The sequence below is a fragment of the Nicotiana sylvestris genome, chromosome 2 (genome assembly GCF_000393655.2).
Source record: "Nicotiana sylvestris chromosome 2, ASM39365v2, whole genome shotgun sequence".
In the NCBI taxonomy this organism is placed as follows: Eukaryota; Viridiplantae; Streptophyta; class Magnoliopsida; order Solanales; family Solanaceae; genus Nicotiana; species Nicotiana sylvestris.
Window position 1 is genome coordinate 69043720 of NC_091058.1, and position 18133 is coordinate 69061852.

The 18133-nt window shown below is 40.3% G+C and overlaps 1 protein-coding gene across 1 annotated transcript; it reads right to left on the bottom strand.

The window, feature by feature from the left end:
- Positions 1-949: 949 nt before the first annotated feature.
- Positions 950-1592, bottom strand: LOC138885044 (uncharacterized). The gene is made up of 2 exons (XM_070165930.1): positions 1491-1592; positions 950-1294 (listed from the first exon to the last, which is right to left on the bottom strand). The coding sequence occupies exons 1-2, from the start codon at positions 1590-1592 to the stop codon at positions 950-952; spliced, it is 447 nt and encodes a 148-aa protein (XP_070022031.1).
- Positions 1593-18133: the final 16541 nt, after the last annotated feature.

The following is an 18133-nucleotide window of genomic DNA, read 5'->3' on the forward strand; positions in this document are numbered from 1 at the left end:
TATCAGTCCCGCATATAGGAAAGCCTTAGGGAATTTTCAAAACTTGCATTTCTCTAAAGTTGTTTCTGTCACTCAACGTCTCTGAATTCTAATGGGCTTTTAAAAAGAGATCCTAGTCAACTAATAAGTTGCGACTTCTGAAAGTGGTTTATTTCTACATAATCATTTAGAAATCTTGCTTTAGTACTTTGATTACTAAAGACCTTGCTTGTGGTTGAGTCGTGCTGCATGTATGCTTGTTTGCGGAGGAAACTGTGAACCTTTAATTGCTCCATTTATGTGAAAGTTCTAAATGTTTTTATTTGAATGCCGCCTTAGACTTTTGCCTTTAAAACCTTAGGGGTATGTCTAGAACTACCTATAGGTAGAGGTCTTAATTCCCTCCGGGACTATTAAGAAGGGACGGGTAGCAGCACGCAATAGGAATCTGTGACTAACACTTGCTTTGCATGAACAATAAGGGGCTGGGAAGGGTAGACATAAGATATGATGACTACGCGTTAATGTCATGTGTAGCCCCTCATTGAGGAGTGTTTACCGGACGTTGTGTGGGGTGATCCTATAGGATAAACAACCTAGGACCCCTCTTTACCCCAAACCTTCTCCTTGTTTAAAATTTTTTCTTTATAATTTGTTCAACCTTTATTTCACTACTTGACTTGTTCAAACGTGTTGTATTTATTTGATTCAACTATTTGTATGGACTAATTTGTAAATATAAGTTTGGTCGGGACCCACAGTTGTGGACTAAGAGGGGTGCCTAACACCTTCCCCTCGAGGTTATCTCGAGCCCTTACCCTAATCTCTGGTAATGCAAACCAGCCCAAGAGTTAATCGCTCTAGGTGACCTAATGCACCATAATCCATTAGGTGGCGACTCTTCAAATACCCAATTCCCAAAAAAAAGAAACGAGTCACTACACCCCATGGAATGTCGAAACCCGAACCTCTATCCGCGAGGAGGGAAAAAAGGGGTTGCGACACTGAGTATCTTCTTAGCCAAGACGAAACCATTCATGTGTGGACCACAGGTCCTAGCATGCACATCCTCAAGTAGCTTAGAAACTTCCTTTATGTCAACATATCTTAGCAAACCCAAATCAGGAGTTCTTCTGTACAAGTTCCCTCCGTTGTGTAAGAAGTGATTTGATAATCTCCAGAGCGTGCGTTTCTGAGTGTGATTTGCATGCTCTAAGTATTCTCCTTTTGCTAAGTATTCTTTGATGTCATGGAACCAAGGTTTTCCATCTTCTTCTTCCTCGACATGAGCACAATATGCCGACTGATTATGGATCTTTACCAGAATGGGATCAATGTAGTTCTTATCTGGATGTTGTCATGGATGATAAAGTGGCCAATGCGTCAGCAAACTCATTCTGAATCCTAGGCACATGTTGGAATTCTATCTTTGTAAACCTCTTTCTCAATTCCTGCACATGGTGCAGATATGGCAATATCTTGGAATTCTTGGTGGCCCATTCTCCTTGTACCTGGTGCACAAGCAAATCTGAGTCACCGATTACCAGCAACTCCTGAACGTTCATGTCGACCACCATGTTGAGCCCTAATATGCAGGTTTTATATTCTGCCATGTTATTGGTGCAGGGAAATCTGAGTTTAGTAGATACCGGATAATGCTGACCCGTTTCTGATACCAAAACTGCTCCAATGCCCACTCCTTTGAAATTTGCGGCTCCGTCAAAGAACATCCTCCAACCATTATATGCTTCGGTAATGTCTTCTCCTACAAATGATACTTCTTCATCAGTAAAATACATTTTCAATGGTTTGTATTCTCCTCCCACTGGATTTTCAGCAAGGTGATCTACCAATGCTTGTCCCTTGACCGCCTTTTGAGTTACATAGACGATATTAAACTCACTTAGTAGTATCTGCCACTTAGCCAACTTCCCAGCTGGAATGGGTTTCTGGAATATATACGTTAGAGGATCCATCCTAGATATGAGGTATGTAGTGTAGGCACAGAAGTAATGCCTCAATTTCTGGGTTGTCCATGTCAAAGCATAGCAAATGCGTTCAAGCAGAGAATATTGTGCTTCATAAGGTGTGATCTTCTTACTCAAGTAGTGTATGGCCTGCTCCTTTCTTGTTGTCTCGTCATGTTGTCCCAGAAACACATCCAAAGGCTCTATCCAATATAGATAGATAAAGTAGCAAAGGTTGTCCTAGTTCTGGCAGGACCAGAATTGGTGGTATGGACAGGTACTCCTTGATCTTGTCAAAAGCCTTCTGCCAATCCTCGGTCCAGCTCGTTTCGGCATCCTTTTTTAGCATCTTAAAGATGGGTTCACATATGACTGTGGACTGTGCTATGAAACGACCGATATAGTTGAGACGTCCTAGGAAGCTCATCACATCATTTTTGCTCTTAGGTGGTGGTAACTCCTGAATAGCTTTGAATTTAGTTGGATCCAGTTCGATCCCTCGACAACTAACAATGAATCCCAATAACTTTCCTGTAGGAACCCCAAATGCACACTTTGCGGGGTTCAATTTCAAATTGTACCTCCTGAGCCTGTCAAAGAACTTTCTTAAGTCAGCTATGTGATCTGCGGCCCTCTTGGATTTGATAATGACATCGTCCACGTACACCTCTATTTCTTTGTATATCATATCATGGAAGATGGTTGTCATGGCTCTCATGTAAGTGGCCCCGAGCATTTTTCAGACCGAATGGAATCATCTTGTAACAATATACACCCCATGGTGTAATAAAAGTTATCTTCTCTGCGTCTTCTTCATCCATCCAAATCTAGTGATAACCCGGGAAGCCATCTACAAAGGATTGGAGCTCATGCTTAGCACAATTATCAATCAGGATGTGTATATTTGGCAGTGGAAAATCATCTTTGGGACTTGCTCTGTTTAAATCTCGATATTCAACACATACTTTGACCTTCCCGTCTTTCTTCGGAACTGGCACAATGTTAGCTAACCAGGTTGGATATTCAACCACCCTGAGAACCTTGGCTTTGATCTACTTGGTAACTTCCTCCTTGATTTTTAGGCTCATGTCTAGTTTAAATTTTCTGAGTTTCTGTTTTACTGGCGAACACATGGGATTAGTAGGCAACTTGTGAGCCACTATGGAAGTTCTCAAACCGGTCATGTCATCATATGACCATGCAAAAATGTCCTCATATTCTTTTAGGAACCGAATGTACTCCTCCTTCTCTGTTGGCAACAAGTGAATGTCGATGCGTGTTTCTTTGACGGTCTCGGCGTCTCCCAAATTTACCGCTTTGGTCTCATCCAAATTGATCTTAGGCATGTTCTCAAAATTCTCAACCTCCCTGACAATTTCCTCGGGTATCTCATCTTCTTCCCTTGAGTCATTATTCTCATGTTGCGTTACCTTATTACATGTCACAGTCACTCGTTCATCAGGAAAAGTAATAATAGTACTGCGGAAAGAAAAAGTGTAAAGATAGTAGTGAATAATAATGAGCAAATGCATTTGATTAAAATTTGAAAAATTGTTCAGACAAAGCACGGCTCGATGAATCGAGCATTTATTTTGAAACAAGTAAAGATTAAAATGAAACTATAGGAAATTTTAAATGCCTAAAACGGCTATAGAGGTAAATCTTGCCAAGCTACCCAGGGACTCGACGGGCTCGGGATGGTGTGATGGTCCAGTTCCTGAGAAAAGCTCCCTTCTTCACAGTCTGAATAGTGAGGCCTTCTTCCTCCTCCTCCTTAATTATGGCACTGCATTCCATATCCTCATCTTCCAAGAACAAATTCTTCAACCCAACGAGTGATCTTCTTTTGCAGTCCCCCATATTGTATCAGCCTGGTGAAAAGCTTGTTCCAAACGTGGCACTGGCTGCTCAAGAGGCTAATACGGTCTGCGCCACAGAGGCAACCAATCATTGTACTCTTGCCATGTATACTGGTATCCGAGCCCAAAGGTGGTACCATGATTTTTCAGTTGTATTGGTTTGGTGATGCCCTGGAGGTTCTTTTCCAACCCTTTGTCGGGTTCTTATCCGGACCATGCTAGTATGCTTTCTATTTTGTTACTCCACCCCTTATCTTTCTCGATGGCATTGACCCGTTCGATATGATGATAGGTTTCCCCTCCTAAGCTTCTTCTATGTCCGATGGCCGGGATGGTTTGACTAGTGTAGATGGGGTTACTCCCATCTCCGTGAATGATTACCTCCTAGCGGTTCCATTTGAATTTCATGGCTTGATGTAGCGTGGAAGTCACGGCTCCAGCAGCATGAATCCGTGGCCGGCCCAACAGAAGATTATATGAGGCTGGTATGTCGAGCACCTGAAATTCAACATCGAACCAAGTTGGCCCCATTTGCAAGCAAAGGTTAATTTCTCCGATCGTGGCCCTCTGGACCCATAGAAAGCCTTCACACTCATGCTTTCTACCCGTATCTCATGGAAACCTTTGTCTAACCTCTTCAGAGTGTCTAATGGACAAATATTTAGACTTGAACCTCTATCAACCAGGACCCTGGCAATGAACTTGTCTTCAAATTGCACTATAATATGCAATGCCCGATTGTGATTCAAACCCTCAGGCGGTAGCTCATATTCGCGGAAGATAATCTTATGGCTCTCCAGCACTTGTCCAACCATGTTGTCCATTTCTCCACCAATAATGTTATTGGGTACATAAGCCTCGCTCAGTACTTTCATTAAGGCGTTCTTGTGCGCCTCTGAATTCTGCAATAGTGACAGGATAGATATCTCAGCAGGAACTTTGTTCAGATGGTCAACAACAGAGTACTCCTTTGCCTGCACTTTCCTCCACAGGTCATCTGGCCCGGTCTTAATGATAGGTTGCCTAGTAGTGGCATCCTTGCTTGATCCTCCCAAATGTTTTGGTGTATAGACTCTTCCAGTCCTAGTCATTCCTTGTGCTACGTCAGATTCCTCTGCCTTGGCTTTCCCTTTCCACCGAGCCTCGGCAACATAATCCCAGGGTATTGCTTTTGAGTTGAATGGGGGGTGTGGTTGACACCGTCACAGTAAAAGGTGTGACCACTTCTACTTCAAATGGAGCGAAGGTGGCTGCGGGTGGAGCTACTTCTACCTTGAATGGAACTGATGTAGTTACCTCAACATCAATAGGTGCCTGAGTTTGAACTACAATAGGAGTAAGTGTGACTACAACCTTAAAGTTGTCGCCTTCTCGAATGAGCCTGATTGACCCCTCAGGGTCCCATTCTTCATTTGTCTCTATCACATGTGCACCATCACCTCAGTGACCAGGGAGGGGATTGTTGCGGACATTAGGTGCAGCTTAATTTGCTTGCATGACCTTGTTATCAATGAGTGTCTGGATCTTATCCTTCAATGTTCGGCACTCAGCAGTGGTGTGCCCTTTCATACCGTAATGGTATGCACAAGTTTTGTTCGGATTGACCCATTGGGATGGATTTTCTAATGCCACGGCTGGAACAGGAATGATGTAACCTGCAGCTTTTAACCTTTCATACAGTTGGCCGATGGGTTCAGCAATGGCGGTATATTGTCTGGGTGGATTGCAATCAAAGTTGGGTCTTGGTCTTAGATAGTTTTGGCGAGCTGGTGGTGATTGGAAGTGGGATGGTTGGGAGTTATAGGTGTGATGGACAATGGCTAGCTGGGAATATCTGGGAGATGAAGGTTGATATGTAGGCGGTGATGCTTGTTATGTGGGTGGAGGTGTTTGATATGTAGGTGGAGGTGTTTGATAGGTGAGTGGAGATTTTGGGCCCTGGGCTACCATTACCGCCCCAACATCTCTCTTCTTCGATATGCCACCTGATTGTAGTTCCTTATTTGTGGCTTGCAGTGCCTCAAAATTCGTTACCATCTCGCTCTTGATTCCTTCCTCGATCCTTTACCTGAGCTTGAAGATATTAGAGAATTTTTTATTTTTGATGACCATCAACCTCTCATAATATTGCGGATCTTGTGCCCTGACGAAGAATTTATTCATCTGTTCTTTGTCCAAAGAGGCCTAACCTTGGCTGCTTCCGACCTCCAATGAGTAGCGTACTCACGGAAAGTCTCAGTAGGTTTCTTCTTAATATTCTGAATGTAGAAGACATCTGGTGCATTCTCTGTGTTAAACCTGAACTGGTCCATGAAATCCGACGCCATGCTTACCCAATTAGACCATTTCTTGGATTCTGGCTGATATACCAAGACAAAGCGTCCTTGGTAAGGCTTTTCATAAAGAGCTTCATCCGGATCTTTTCATCTTTCCCGACCCTGACAAGATTATCACAATAGGTCCTTAGATGAACCCTGGGATCACATGTACCATCGAACATTTTGAACTTGGGAGGTTTGTACTCTTCTGGCAGTTCGACATTCGTCTGTATGCACAGATCTTCATAGTTCAAACCCTCTATTCCTCTGTCGCCTTCAACACCTTGAACTCGGCTTGTCAACTTCTTAAGTTCTTCAGCCATGTTCTTAATGAGCAGGCCCTTCTCGGAGGATTCTAGTGCACAAGAGATTGATTGGGTAAAATGAGGTATAGTTTCCACATATATGGGATTGCTTTGATGGGTGCCAGGAACTTGGGTGTAGTGATGGTTATTGGTGGAGTTTTGTGGATCGGGAATGGGTTGTGTGTTTTGGGGAGTGTGGTAAGTGGTGGTTGGTGGGTACTGAATTGGTTGATGATGATGTTGTGGTGGAGTTGGTATTGTCAGCGGATTGATATTTTGGGGTGGAGTTGCGTATTGGTAGGATTTTGTGGCTGTTGGTTTTGTGTGTTCTAAGGAGGTGTTAGGTTCTTTGTGTTTTGTTGGTGGATATCAGGGACATTGAGGGTAAGTGATAGGTCTTCCAAGTTGTGGACCAGCTCAAGTTCTCCTTGCAGTTCTAGTATCTTTTATTCCACTCTCAAAACCAGGTCATTCGGGGCCGGAGTACTACGGTCATCTGAAGTCTCTGTGTTCTCAACATTTTCCTTTCGGATTCTGCTCAAGTCGCTCATCTTTATCTTTCCTTTTACCTTTGTATTGCTTGAAGAAGGAGGAGGTGGAGGGCCTCTAGATCTGGTATGATATGCTGATGAGGCTAGTATGAGTGAACCAACCTAAGGGGAAAGGAATAATAATAGAAATAAACAAAAACAAAAAGGTAACAAGTCAGTGAGAATTCTAAAACGTTTGAAGTATTTAAACACATATTGCGAAATGTAAACTCTTGTCCTATTTTGGGAACCTCGTTGTTCCCGAGGTAGGCCTAGCGACAAATAAACTTGGAGAAGTTTTAATGCCAATAACTGCTTCATTTCATAATATAAAAATAGTCGAATCCCAAAACGACACTAAGATAATAATAAGATAAGTCACTACCTGACACTTGGCCTTATTACATTTTAGGAAAAGCAAGTAAATCTAGCCTATTTAGTCCCAGAAGGACCTTCCCCATACTCGATCTTCCAGACTCCATCATATAGATCCCCCAGCTCACGCAGTCCCAGTAGCAAGTAGGCTCTGGCCAGATGTCCTTCTTCATCTCCTTCAACGTTCTGGCAATTTTCAATTCTCTTTATGAATTTACCTTCCAGCTCCACTATTCCTCGCTTCGGGTATTTCAGTTTCATGTTGGAGGTGATTGCCATCTCTTTCCACTCCTCAATAAACCTCACATTCCTCTCATGTATTTCCCGGTGCTCATTCTCAAAGTTGTGGACCCTCTTACGCAGCCTGTTGTATTTGACTTGAGTTTCAACTTCCTCATCTATGATGTTGTTCCATCGACTGGTCCCTGGTGTCATCATTCCTTTTAGATTGTCTTCCAACCATGCAAAATAGAGAGGCTCGCACCCTGCATGATACCTATCTGGCTCAATGGTGTTTTTCTCCACAATGATTTTGCAGTGCCACATGTGCTGAGCTTGACACTTGTAAGGGATGTCATCATTTTGAAAGTCTGCCCTGAAATGACTCATCTTGACAACCCTTGGTTCAACCTATTTTCTGCCTGCTTGCCTCATAACTCGTTTAGGGACATACGGGTATATCCCTCTCAACCCGATCAACACTAAGTGCGGAGCATCCCTAAATCTGATAATAAACTCGTCTGTTGGGAACCATTCAAGCATCCACTACACCTATTCCTCGGTCAGATTATCGAAGAATTCTACCCATTCTTTGGCACTTTCCGGCGGGGCAAATCTATCTAGAATGTAGGTCATCTTCTTAGGGTGATGGAAGGCAATATGGTCGTTCCAAGCCCTTCGCGGAAATTCTTGACGATAGCGACCCTTTTGGAAATGCTCCAGCAACCATAACTGCAGCAACAAATTACAACCCTCGAAATGATTGACCCCTCTTTGACAGCACTCCAGAGCCCTGTAGATGTCGGCTATGATCATGGGGACTATGGTATATGTCTGTCCATTAATCCCTTCCATCAGAGTCTTAGCGACCATGGCCAACCTAGTGTTGATTCTTCCCTTTTTCATTGGGAACACTACTAGGCCTAGAAAGCATACAATAAATACAAACACTCTGCGGTGGATATGCCCCAGAGAAGTGAGAGAGATCTCATCATGGTAAGTACGGAAAGACTTGCTATGGACATACCTCTCGTACAGGTATTCGAAAGGTATGTAGGAGTCCTTCAAGCACACTAGGTCGACATTCTTCTTCAGTCCCATCATCTTCAAATATCCCTTGCCCGTATGGTTTTCTGGCACCAATAGCCCCGGATTGTCCCAAGTCAATCCTGCAAGCCCTCCTATTTCCTCTAGAAGCGGTGTCATCTCTATGTCACCGAAACGAAACACAACTCTTTCACTATCCCAGAATAAAGTGGCAGCCTCGATCAATTTGTTGTTTGGCTCAATATCTAGCAAGGAAGGCAGGTTACCCAGGTACTTGTTGGCATGTTTCTTGTCACTTGAGGAAAGGTCCTCCTACCAATCTAACAGCAATGGTGGGATATTGCTAACCATACCAAATTTGGGGACCTCGTGCCTCATTTTCTACAAAACAAAAGGGTTAGACCTTACCCCCCCCCCCCACCGGATGGACTTTGGATAAGGCTTATCTTAAAGGATCATTATGTGGATAACATACTGATCCGACTAGGTTTGACCATGATGCATGCACAATTTTAACCAGAGTAAGGTTTCTATGGGGTTTTAGACTGGTACCCTCAAGCGGACAACTCGAGGGGGAAGGCACGGAACCATCGACTACACCGCTGATCGACGGGTTTTACCGCAAATAAATATTTCTGAATTTAAGGGTAGTAAATAGGAAAAGCGCAACCACTCATTAAAGTGTTACTATAGGATTTGATATGCACGAGTGGAATATGATGCGGAGCATGACTTATGCAGCAATTAATAACATGTAGTCATGTATTTTCATGTAGGAAAAAGTAAATACAGTATTTAAATAATTGAAAGACGGTTACAGGAAAAAAACAAAGAGACAAGTCAGTTTCAGGGATAAAGAACCATAAATGCTTAAAAAGATAGACAGTTAAATTCAAATAAGGGAGAAAGGTATGGGATAGAGCATGCTTGGACTAATTAGTAAAAAGATATGTTCGTTATGGTAAGAGCCTAAAGGTATCCCCAGCGGAGTCGCCATGCTGCCGCGCCCCCTTTTTTCCCCTCCGCGGAGAGAGGTCCGGGTTTCAACATTCCATGGGGTGTGATAACTAATTTCCTTTTGGGAATTGGGTATTTGAAGAGTCGTCACCTAACGGATTACGGTGCGTTAGGGCACCTAGAGTAATTAACTCTTGGATTGGTTTGCATTACTAAAGATTAGGGAAAGGGCTCGAAATGACCTCGAGGGGAAGGTATTAGGCACCTTTCTTGGTCCACAACTGTGGGTCCCAGCCGAACTTATATTTACAAATTAGTCCACCAACCAAATTAATAGTTGAATCAAATAGGTTGCAAGTAAAGCACATTGGATAACTCAATAAGATAAAGATTTTGAACAAGTTGTATAAAACAAAGTTTTAAACAGAAAGAAAAAAAGGAATTTGGAAAAGGAGGAGTCCTAGGGTGGTTAGCCTATAGGATCACCCCACACAATGTCCGGTAAACACTCCTCGATGAGAGGCTACACGTGACATTAGCGCGTAGTCATCATATCCCATATATACCCTTCTCATCCCCTTAGTGGTCATTTAAAGTGAGTGTTTGGTCAGCGATCTCTATTGTGTGTTGTTACTCGTCCCTTCTTAATGGTCCTGGAGGGATTTAGGACCTCTACCTATAGGTGGTTCTAGACAGAGCCCTAAGGTTTTAAAGGTGAAAATACTAAGGCGACAGGCAAGAATAATTAGGACTCTTAGAAAATATGAACAAAAGGGAGCAATTAGAGGCTCAAAGTTTCCTCCTCAAACAAGGCACGTGAACAGCACGACTCAAACACAAATAAGGGCCTTTTGTTTAAACAGTATCCTAAGGCATGATGTCTAAGTGAACATACAGAAACCAGGCAGTTTATTTTATAAACACGGAGGTAATGACCATATAAGTGGCCTACTTATTTTAAAGCTTGTTAGAACAACATTAAGTCACAGAAACAGTTTCAGAATTGCAAGTTTTGAAAATTCTCTACAGACTTGCCTATACGCGGAACACTGATGACTACATTTTATATAGTGAAACAAGGTAGGTTTTGAAACAGACTCTTTAATACCTATAGGCATGCTGTCTAATAATAAATTAAGGCAGTTTTAAAGAACTCGTTTCAAGGAAATACAAACCACTTAATTAAACCAGTTCAGAAATGAACTAAAACGCGGACTGGGTTGATTTATTTAAACTAGTTTAGATCTATAGACAGAATTCTGGTGTTGTTCCCTATAGACATGATCTCTAATTGTTTAACACTGATTTTAGAAGCTTGCAGACATGAACACATGGAAACACTTGTTATAATAGAATTTGGATTGCATTATATCCTATAGGCATGACATCTACTTGTGAAGCTGATTTTAAGACTTGTAAACATGATTTCTATTATGAAATCAATTGAGACCTATAGGCATTATTTCTAACATGACAAGACACAAAAGTCCTATAGGCATGATTTCTACTTATAAAGGCAAACACAGCAAATTGTAAAGTCCTATAAGCATGGTTTCTACTTATAAAGGCAAACACATCAAATTATAAAGTTCTATAGGCATGGTTTCTACCCTTATTTCCCTACAAACATGTAGCTACCCACCCTTTTCACTAATTACCCCAATATTCATTTACAAGTTATTACAGACCATATGAATGAATTACATAAGTAAACAAGAAAATAAGAAGTTATTCTATAGGGAGCCTACGGATAGGCCCAAATTGTCAAAGCCTCCAATAGCCTCAAATGCCTCAATTCCATAGACAATGTCATAGTCCAGGTGCATCAAAGTTCCCTAAGGATCTCAAGGATCCCGGGCAGTGCTTATACCTAGACTTGGTAACCAAAACTGAATAAGTGCAGTGTAGAAAGGCCAGCCTCAGTATGCCAGAGTTCAGAAGGTTCTCAAGAGGATCCCAAGGCAGTACACATACTGTAGGGGGTAGAACTTATTGACTTGGGAGTAAATTGAAAGTGCTTGACACAAGTTGAAAGGTTTTAGTGGGAAAACTGTTTTAAAAGGAAGTTTGTTTGAAATAATTTAGTAAAACAACAGAGACAGTTTAAAAAGATAGTGGAGTAGTAAACAACAGTCCAAACACAACACCCTTAAGATAGGTTCATACACAGCCAGGGGTCACAGAACCAAAGCAAGTTCAGTAGTCACAAACAGGGGTCAAGGGATTTGGGGATACATAAAACACATGATTGTAAACACATAACAAGTAAAGGTCTTAGGAATTGGTACAAGCATGCTCAGACACAACTGATCAAACATAGTCACAGAACTAGCAATTCTTAAAGGGGTTCAGTATAGGATCCACATGATTCAATCCCAGAACCATACAAGTTAGAAGTGCAGACTACTTAGAAGGGGGTAACATGCCCATACTGATTCTAAGGAAGGGGAGTTCATAACATGCTAATCATGCAAGCATATTAACTGCAGGTTTTACAGTAAAACCATAAGTAAAAGCAAAGTAGAAACAGGATGAATTGAAGCAATAAAAGAACCATATTGTTGTTGGAACTTGAATTGAAACTAGAACATACTAGTAGAGAAGACAGTAAATAAAAGTGAAGGAACAGGAGAACATAATAGTTAGCCTTGGCTTGCAGTCGGCTAACTCAGAATAGTAGCAAGTAGCACAATAGAGAGAGCAGAAAGTTTAACTGTGAGAGAGAGAGAGAGAGAGAGATTTTGAACCAAAGTGTTCGTGTCTTTTGTGCTAATAAGAGAGTGTGTGCATATATAGTTTGAAAACAGGTAGCAAATAAGGTAAAAATCAAAGTTCATCAGTAATTATGAGGACTCAGAATCAATTAGTCATGAATCAAGGTAAGTACTCCCTTTAATTGAGGAGTCGACTTCAAACGGTAATAAACATGTGGCAAATAAGGAAGCAAATCGTATAAGGCTGAGCATAACAAATAAGGAAATATTTTCTGCATAGTACAAGTACACAACATGTAATAGAGGCTAGGTTCAGCATATTTCAATCAAGGAAAAGACTTAAGAAATCAATTAATAGCATAATTGACCATAGAATAAGGTCAGAAAATATTTTACACGGTTAAAAATCGGTAGAGATATCATGCCAAATCAGTGAAAGATCAACCACAATGACTCAAGGATTCAAAAGTAGAAAATAGCACTAATTTAGCACAACTTTATAAGGACAAGCACATAGTAAGCAAAAACCAGAACTTTAAGAGGCCGAGTAGGACAAAAATCATATATAAATTAGGGGTTCATATAGAGCATAGTCTGAATTAGTAGAATAAGCATGATACAGGTAGGAGAAGTGAAGAATCAGAAACATTGGTGAACAAAATAGGATAAAATCACACAATAGGCAGGGATAACCATAATTAGGAACCTTAACTAGCAATCATAGGGTAAAATCACAGAATCACAGAAACATATAGATTAACTGAACACGTTATCAAAACAAAACTCAGAAACCCAAGATTAGAACTAAGAAATTAGGGTTTTCAACATAGGTAAGTTGAAGAGGTAGTAAAATCATAGAATCAGTCAAAATATGCAAGAGATAGAAGTTTAACATAAAGAATCGGTTTAAACAATGTTTTAGAAGAAGTTCTGAAAACCCTAATTTTAGAAGAAGGTGAAAACACTTTGAAATCGATGATTCTTGTAAAGAGTTACGAGGATAGTGTAAAACATCAAAGAAACAAATTCAAATCGTTTAAAAATCGTACAGATCTAGGAGATGTAAGCAAAAATTAGGGTTTTAGAAGAAACCCAAGTAGAGAAGAAAGAACCTATCTAAAATCTCAAAGATCGTAAAAAGTATAGCATGATTTCGCTTGAAATTATATTGAAGTAGCTAAGAACAAACCAGATGGCAAACCCTAGATGCAAATCAGTGTGGCCTAGAACCCTTGAAGGCCTCAGAGAAGGTGAGCATGGCAATAGAGGAGCCACTGGAGGCTTAGGAGTTGAAGGGAGATTACCGGAGAAGACCAGAGAAGGGAGTCGGCAGTTGAAAGAGTTAGGGTTAGGTTGAGGGGTTGAGAGAGGAGAGGATATGAGAGAATACAAAGGCGGCGGATTTGGAAAATGAGATAGGGTTAGGGGGTCGTTGGAATCAAAAATGGTAAAAACGGATGAGGGCCGTTGATCTTTTAGATCAATGGCCAGGATTTGACGGGTCTTGGGTCGGGTAGGCGGGTTCAGGGTTTGGGCCTGGTGTTTTTAATCTGAAATTAGGTTGTGGTTGGGTTTAAATTGGGCTACAATTGAAATGTAAATCTGACTATAATTTAATTAGCCAATTTTCCTTATATAATTTATAATAAATGATAACCAATTTCTAAAAAAATAATTTCAGGTAATAAAATGGTTTACAATAGATATTTAACATTTTAAAAATATAGAAGATCAATTTCACGCATATAAATGTAATTATGCTTTAATAGGGCTAATGTTGCAATTATATGTAATTTAGCTTTAAAAAACAAAAATATAATTATAAAAATGCATAAAAAAATATTTTAGCCATATTTTGGCACAAATGTAGAAATCAAATGACTAAATCACCACAACAATAATTTGAGGGATAATTATTGGGGATTTTAGGAATAAAAGGGAAGAAAATAAATCAATTTGAACCCTTAAAATTATGGGAAAAATTATAAAAACCTTGTGCATGCTTATATATGTATGTATATGCTATTTTGAAGGTATTTATGCATATAAAAAATATAGAAAAAATTGGGTATAAACAGTGCTCTGCAGGCAATGCCTCCATATGCAGTTGTAGTGGCAGATGGGAATATAGTGTACAGTAAATATATGTGTGAAGGGTTTTCTTCGAGAATGCAAGGTGTGGACTTTGCTTCTAATATATTGATTTTGCCTTTGGGTGGATGTAGTGTAGTTTTGGGAATTCAATGATTGATTAATCTAGGAGATATCAGGTGGAACTTTAGATAGTTAAATATGGAGTTTATGATGTTGGGAAAAAATGTGTCACTCAGGGATATGCAACCTCCTACAATGAGGTTTGTGGATCAAAATCAGATGAACAAGTTACTATCCCAGTCAGTTTCTCTTTCTATGATGTATGTAGCAGTAATGAGAACAATCCCTAAAGTTACTAGATCAGCAGGAGCATTACAACATATGTCTAAGGATAGTGCCTCCTGCCAGGAAAATGAACAAGTGCAGGAAGTGCTTCAGCAATTTGCTTACCTCTTTGAGGAGCATAAAGGCTTACCCCCTCATAGGCCTCATGATCACAAAATAGTACTGAAAAGGGGAATTTCACCTGTCAATGTAAGGCCTTAAAGATATCCTGCAATGCAGAAGAGAGAAATTGAGAAGATGGTGCAGGGCTTACTAGATACTGGAGTGATAAGGCATAGCATCAACCCTTATTCTTCACCTATTGTAATGGTAAAAAAGAAGGATGGCTCTTAGAGAATATGTGTCGACTGCATGAAGCTTAACAGGAGCACCATTAAAGACAGGTTTTCTATCCCTGTTATAGAAAAATTATTGGATGAATTGCATGGCGCTAAATATTTCTCTAAGCTGGATTTAAGGTCAGGTTACCATCAGATTAGGATGGCTGAAAATGACATATCAAAGACAACTTTCAGAACTCACTTTAGTCACTATGAGTTCTTAGTGACGCCCTTTGGACTCATTAATGCACCTTCTACCTTCTAGAGTCTCATGAATCAAATATTTGTTGACACTTGAAAAAATTTATACTTGTCTTTTTTATGATATTTTGATCTACGATAAAGATTGGGACAACCATCTTACTCACTTAACTACAACATTGTCCATTTTGATAACTCACCAGTTATATGTGAAGAAAAGCAAGTATAAGTTTGGGTTGCAGCAAGTGGATTATTTAGGTCATATAATATCACAAGAGAGAATGTCAATGGATCCTCAAAAGTTTTTTGCAGTGTTGGACTGGCCAATGCCCAAGACTATCAAGGCTTTGAGGGGATTTTTGGGGCTAACTAGCTATTATAGAAGATTTATTAAGGGGTGTGGTCTTATTGCTAGACCACTAACTGAAATGTCAAAGAAGGAATCATTTCAATGGTCAGAAGAAGTTGTAGTTGCTTTTAGGGCTCTAAAGGAGGCTATAACATCAGTACTTGTACTGGTATTACCGGATTTCTCTCAAGATTTCATTATAGAATCTGATGCTTCAATAGGAGGATTGGGGGTTTTGCTTATGCAGTTGGGCAGACCAATTGCTTTATTTAGTAAAGCTTTATCTCCAAGGAATCAGGCTTTATCTGTATATGAAAGGGAGCTTTTAGCTATCATTACAGCGGTGCAGAAATGAAGACCCTATTTTATTATGAGACATTTCATCATTAAAACAGATCATCATAACTTAAAGTACTTGCTCGAATAGAGAATTACCACCCCTAGTCAACAGAAGTGGTTAGTAAAGATGTTGGGGTATGACTATAGTATTCAGTATAGGGAAAATAAAACTTAGTGGCTGATGCTTTATCTAGAAGAGAACAAGAAGATATTGAGCAGATTCAATGGTGTAGTTTGACTGGTGTGAATACTCAGCTATGGCCTAGAATCACAGCTTCTTGGGCATTTGACAGTAAGCTTGTGAAGATTATCCAGACCTAAGGTTAGATCCTGAAGCCCAACCTCCTTATCAACTGAAAGGAGATGTATTGATTAGGAAGGGAAAGGTTGTTATAGGCAGAGATGTTGTGTTGAGGCGGCATTTGTTGAATCTGCACCATAGTAGTTCCCTTGGAGGCCATTCTAGGGTTCAAGCAACTTACAACATGCTGAAACAATTCTTCTACTGCAAAGGCATGAAGCAGGATGTGTATGCATATATACGATCTTGTGACACTTTGCCAAATGTGTAAGAATGAAACTATGGCTTCTGCTGGCCTTCTCCAACCTCTCCCTATACCTGACAGAGTATGGCAACATATTTCCATGGACTTCATCGAAGGCCTTCCTCCTTGACATAGAAAGTCTGTGATTTTTGTAGTTGTGAACAGATTGAGCAAATATGTTCATTTCCTCAGCTTGAAACATCCTTATACATCTTTGGATGTGGCCCAACTTTTTATGAATGGTGTGTTTTGGCTGCATGGGTTACCTTTTGACTCTGATAGAGATGTTAACTTTCTCAGTAAGTTCTGGCAAGAGTTCTTTAAGTTGCAGCAAGTCAATCTCCATATGTCTCCAACCTATCACCCTTACAGTGATGGCCAAACAGAGGTTGTGAATAGGTGTCTCGAGTTCTACCTGAGATGTATGGTAGCAAATAGACCAAAAGAGTGGCGCAAATAGTTTCCCTTGGCGGAATGGTGGTATAACACCTCTTATCACTCAGCTGCAAAATCAACTCCCTATGAGATCCTCTATGGACAGACACCTCCTCCCTTGGTTCCATATATGACATTTGATTCTCAGCTTGACTCGGTGGACAGAAGTTCGCAGGCTAGGGAATCCATCTCAAAACTTTAAAGTCTCATTTGGCTCAAGCTCAACAGAGGATGAAGGTTCAAGCTGACAAAGGTAGGTTCGAGAGAACACTAGCGGTGGGTTACTGGATGTATGTGAGATTTCAACCTTACAAATAACTCTCTCTCAAATCTCATTCTCACCGGAAACTTTTCCCTAAGTATTTTGGGCCATTTGAGGTGCTCCAGAAGAACGGTTCAGTGGCTTATAAACTCGCATTGCCTGCTAGCACTAAAATTCACCCCACATTCCACATTTCTCAGTTAAATATGAGAGTTAATTCAGCTCCAGTGTCGCCCATTATCCCTGCTCAAGTTACTGATCATGGTGTTGTACTACTAGCTCCTGAAGCAGTATGAGAAAGAAGGTTGGTTCCTCGCAATGGCAGACATGTAGCCCAAGTACTTGTGAAATGGTTGAATGCAGCTGAGGAGGATAATACTTGGGTCGATTTTGATCAGCTTAAAGCTCAGTTTCAAGAATTTAATCCTTGAGGACAAGGATTGTTTTAAAGGAGGGAATATGATATACTCTGAAATATAAATAGTATCTATACTGTATCATTTAGTTTAGTAAGGAGAAAACAAATAAACCAATGTCGTTTGGATAAGTGAGTTAATAGCTAATGAAAAGGGTCTTACGGCGTCTTTTGAAGGAGTTAGTTAGACGGTTAAAAGAGACAGAGGTCATTAACAGAATTAGGGTGGTCGTTAGGAATTTCTACAGTGATTAGTTGGGAATAAATAGGGAATTCTATTGTACACATTCATTAGAGCATTTTATAATGAAATGAAATCTCTTTCCCTTCTTCTTCTTCACTGAATTCGTCTTTCTCTTTTCAGTCTTTGTTCAGGAGATCTTTTCTTTTAGCTCCTTAGAAGATTGAGTTTTCTTATTAATTTCTTGTTTGTAATCTCGGGTGTATCACCAAAATTGAGAGAAAACAAACTTAACAAAATAGAAAGAGGAGGAAGAAGAAGAACCCACTTGAGAGAGAAATAGAGCAGCAGAGAAAAGCAAATTTTTACTTGAAACC

What these genes read in the sequence shown, in the direction of transcription:
- LOC138885044 (XM_070165930.1), bottom strand. Translation starts at nt 1,592, where the DNA reads ATGGCAGAATATAAAACCTGCATATTAGGGCTCAACATGGTGGTCGAC. An exon ending in CAGATTTGCTTGTGCACCAG is followed by an intron (nt 1,295 to 1,490) that starts GTACAAGGAGAA and finishes ATTCTGGTAAAG; the next exon opens with ATCCATAATCAGTCGGCATA.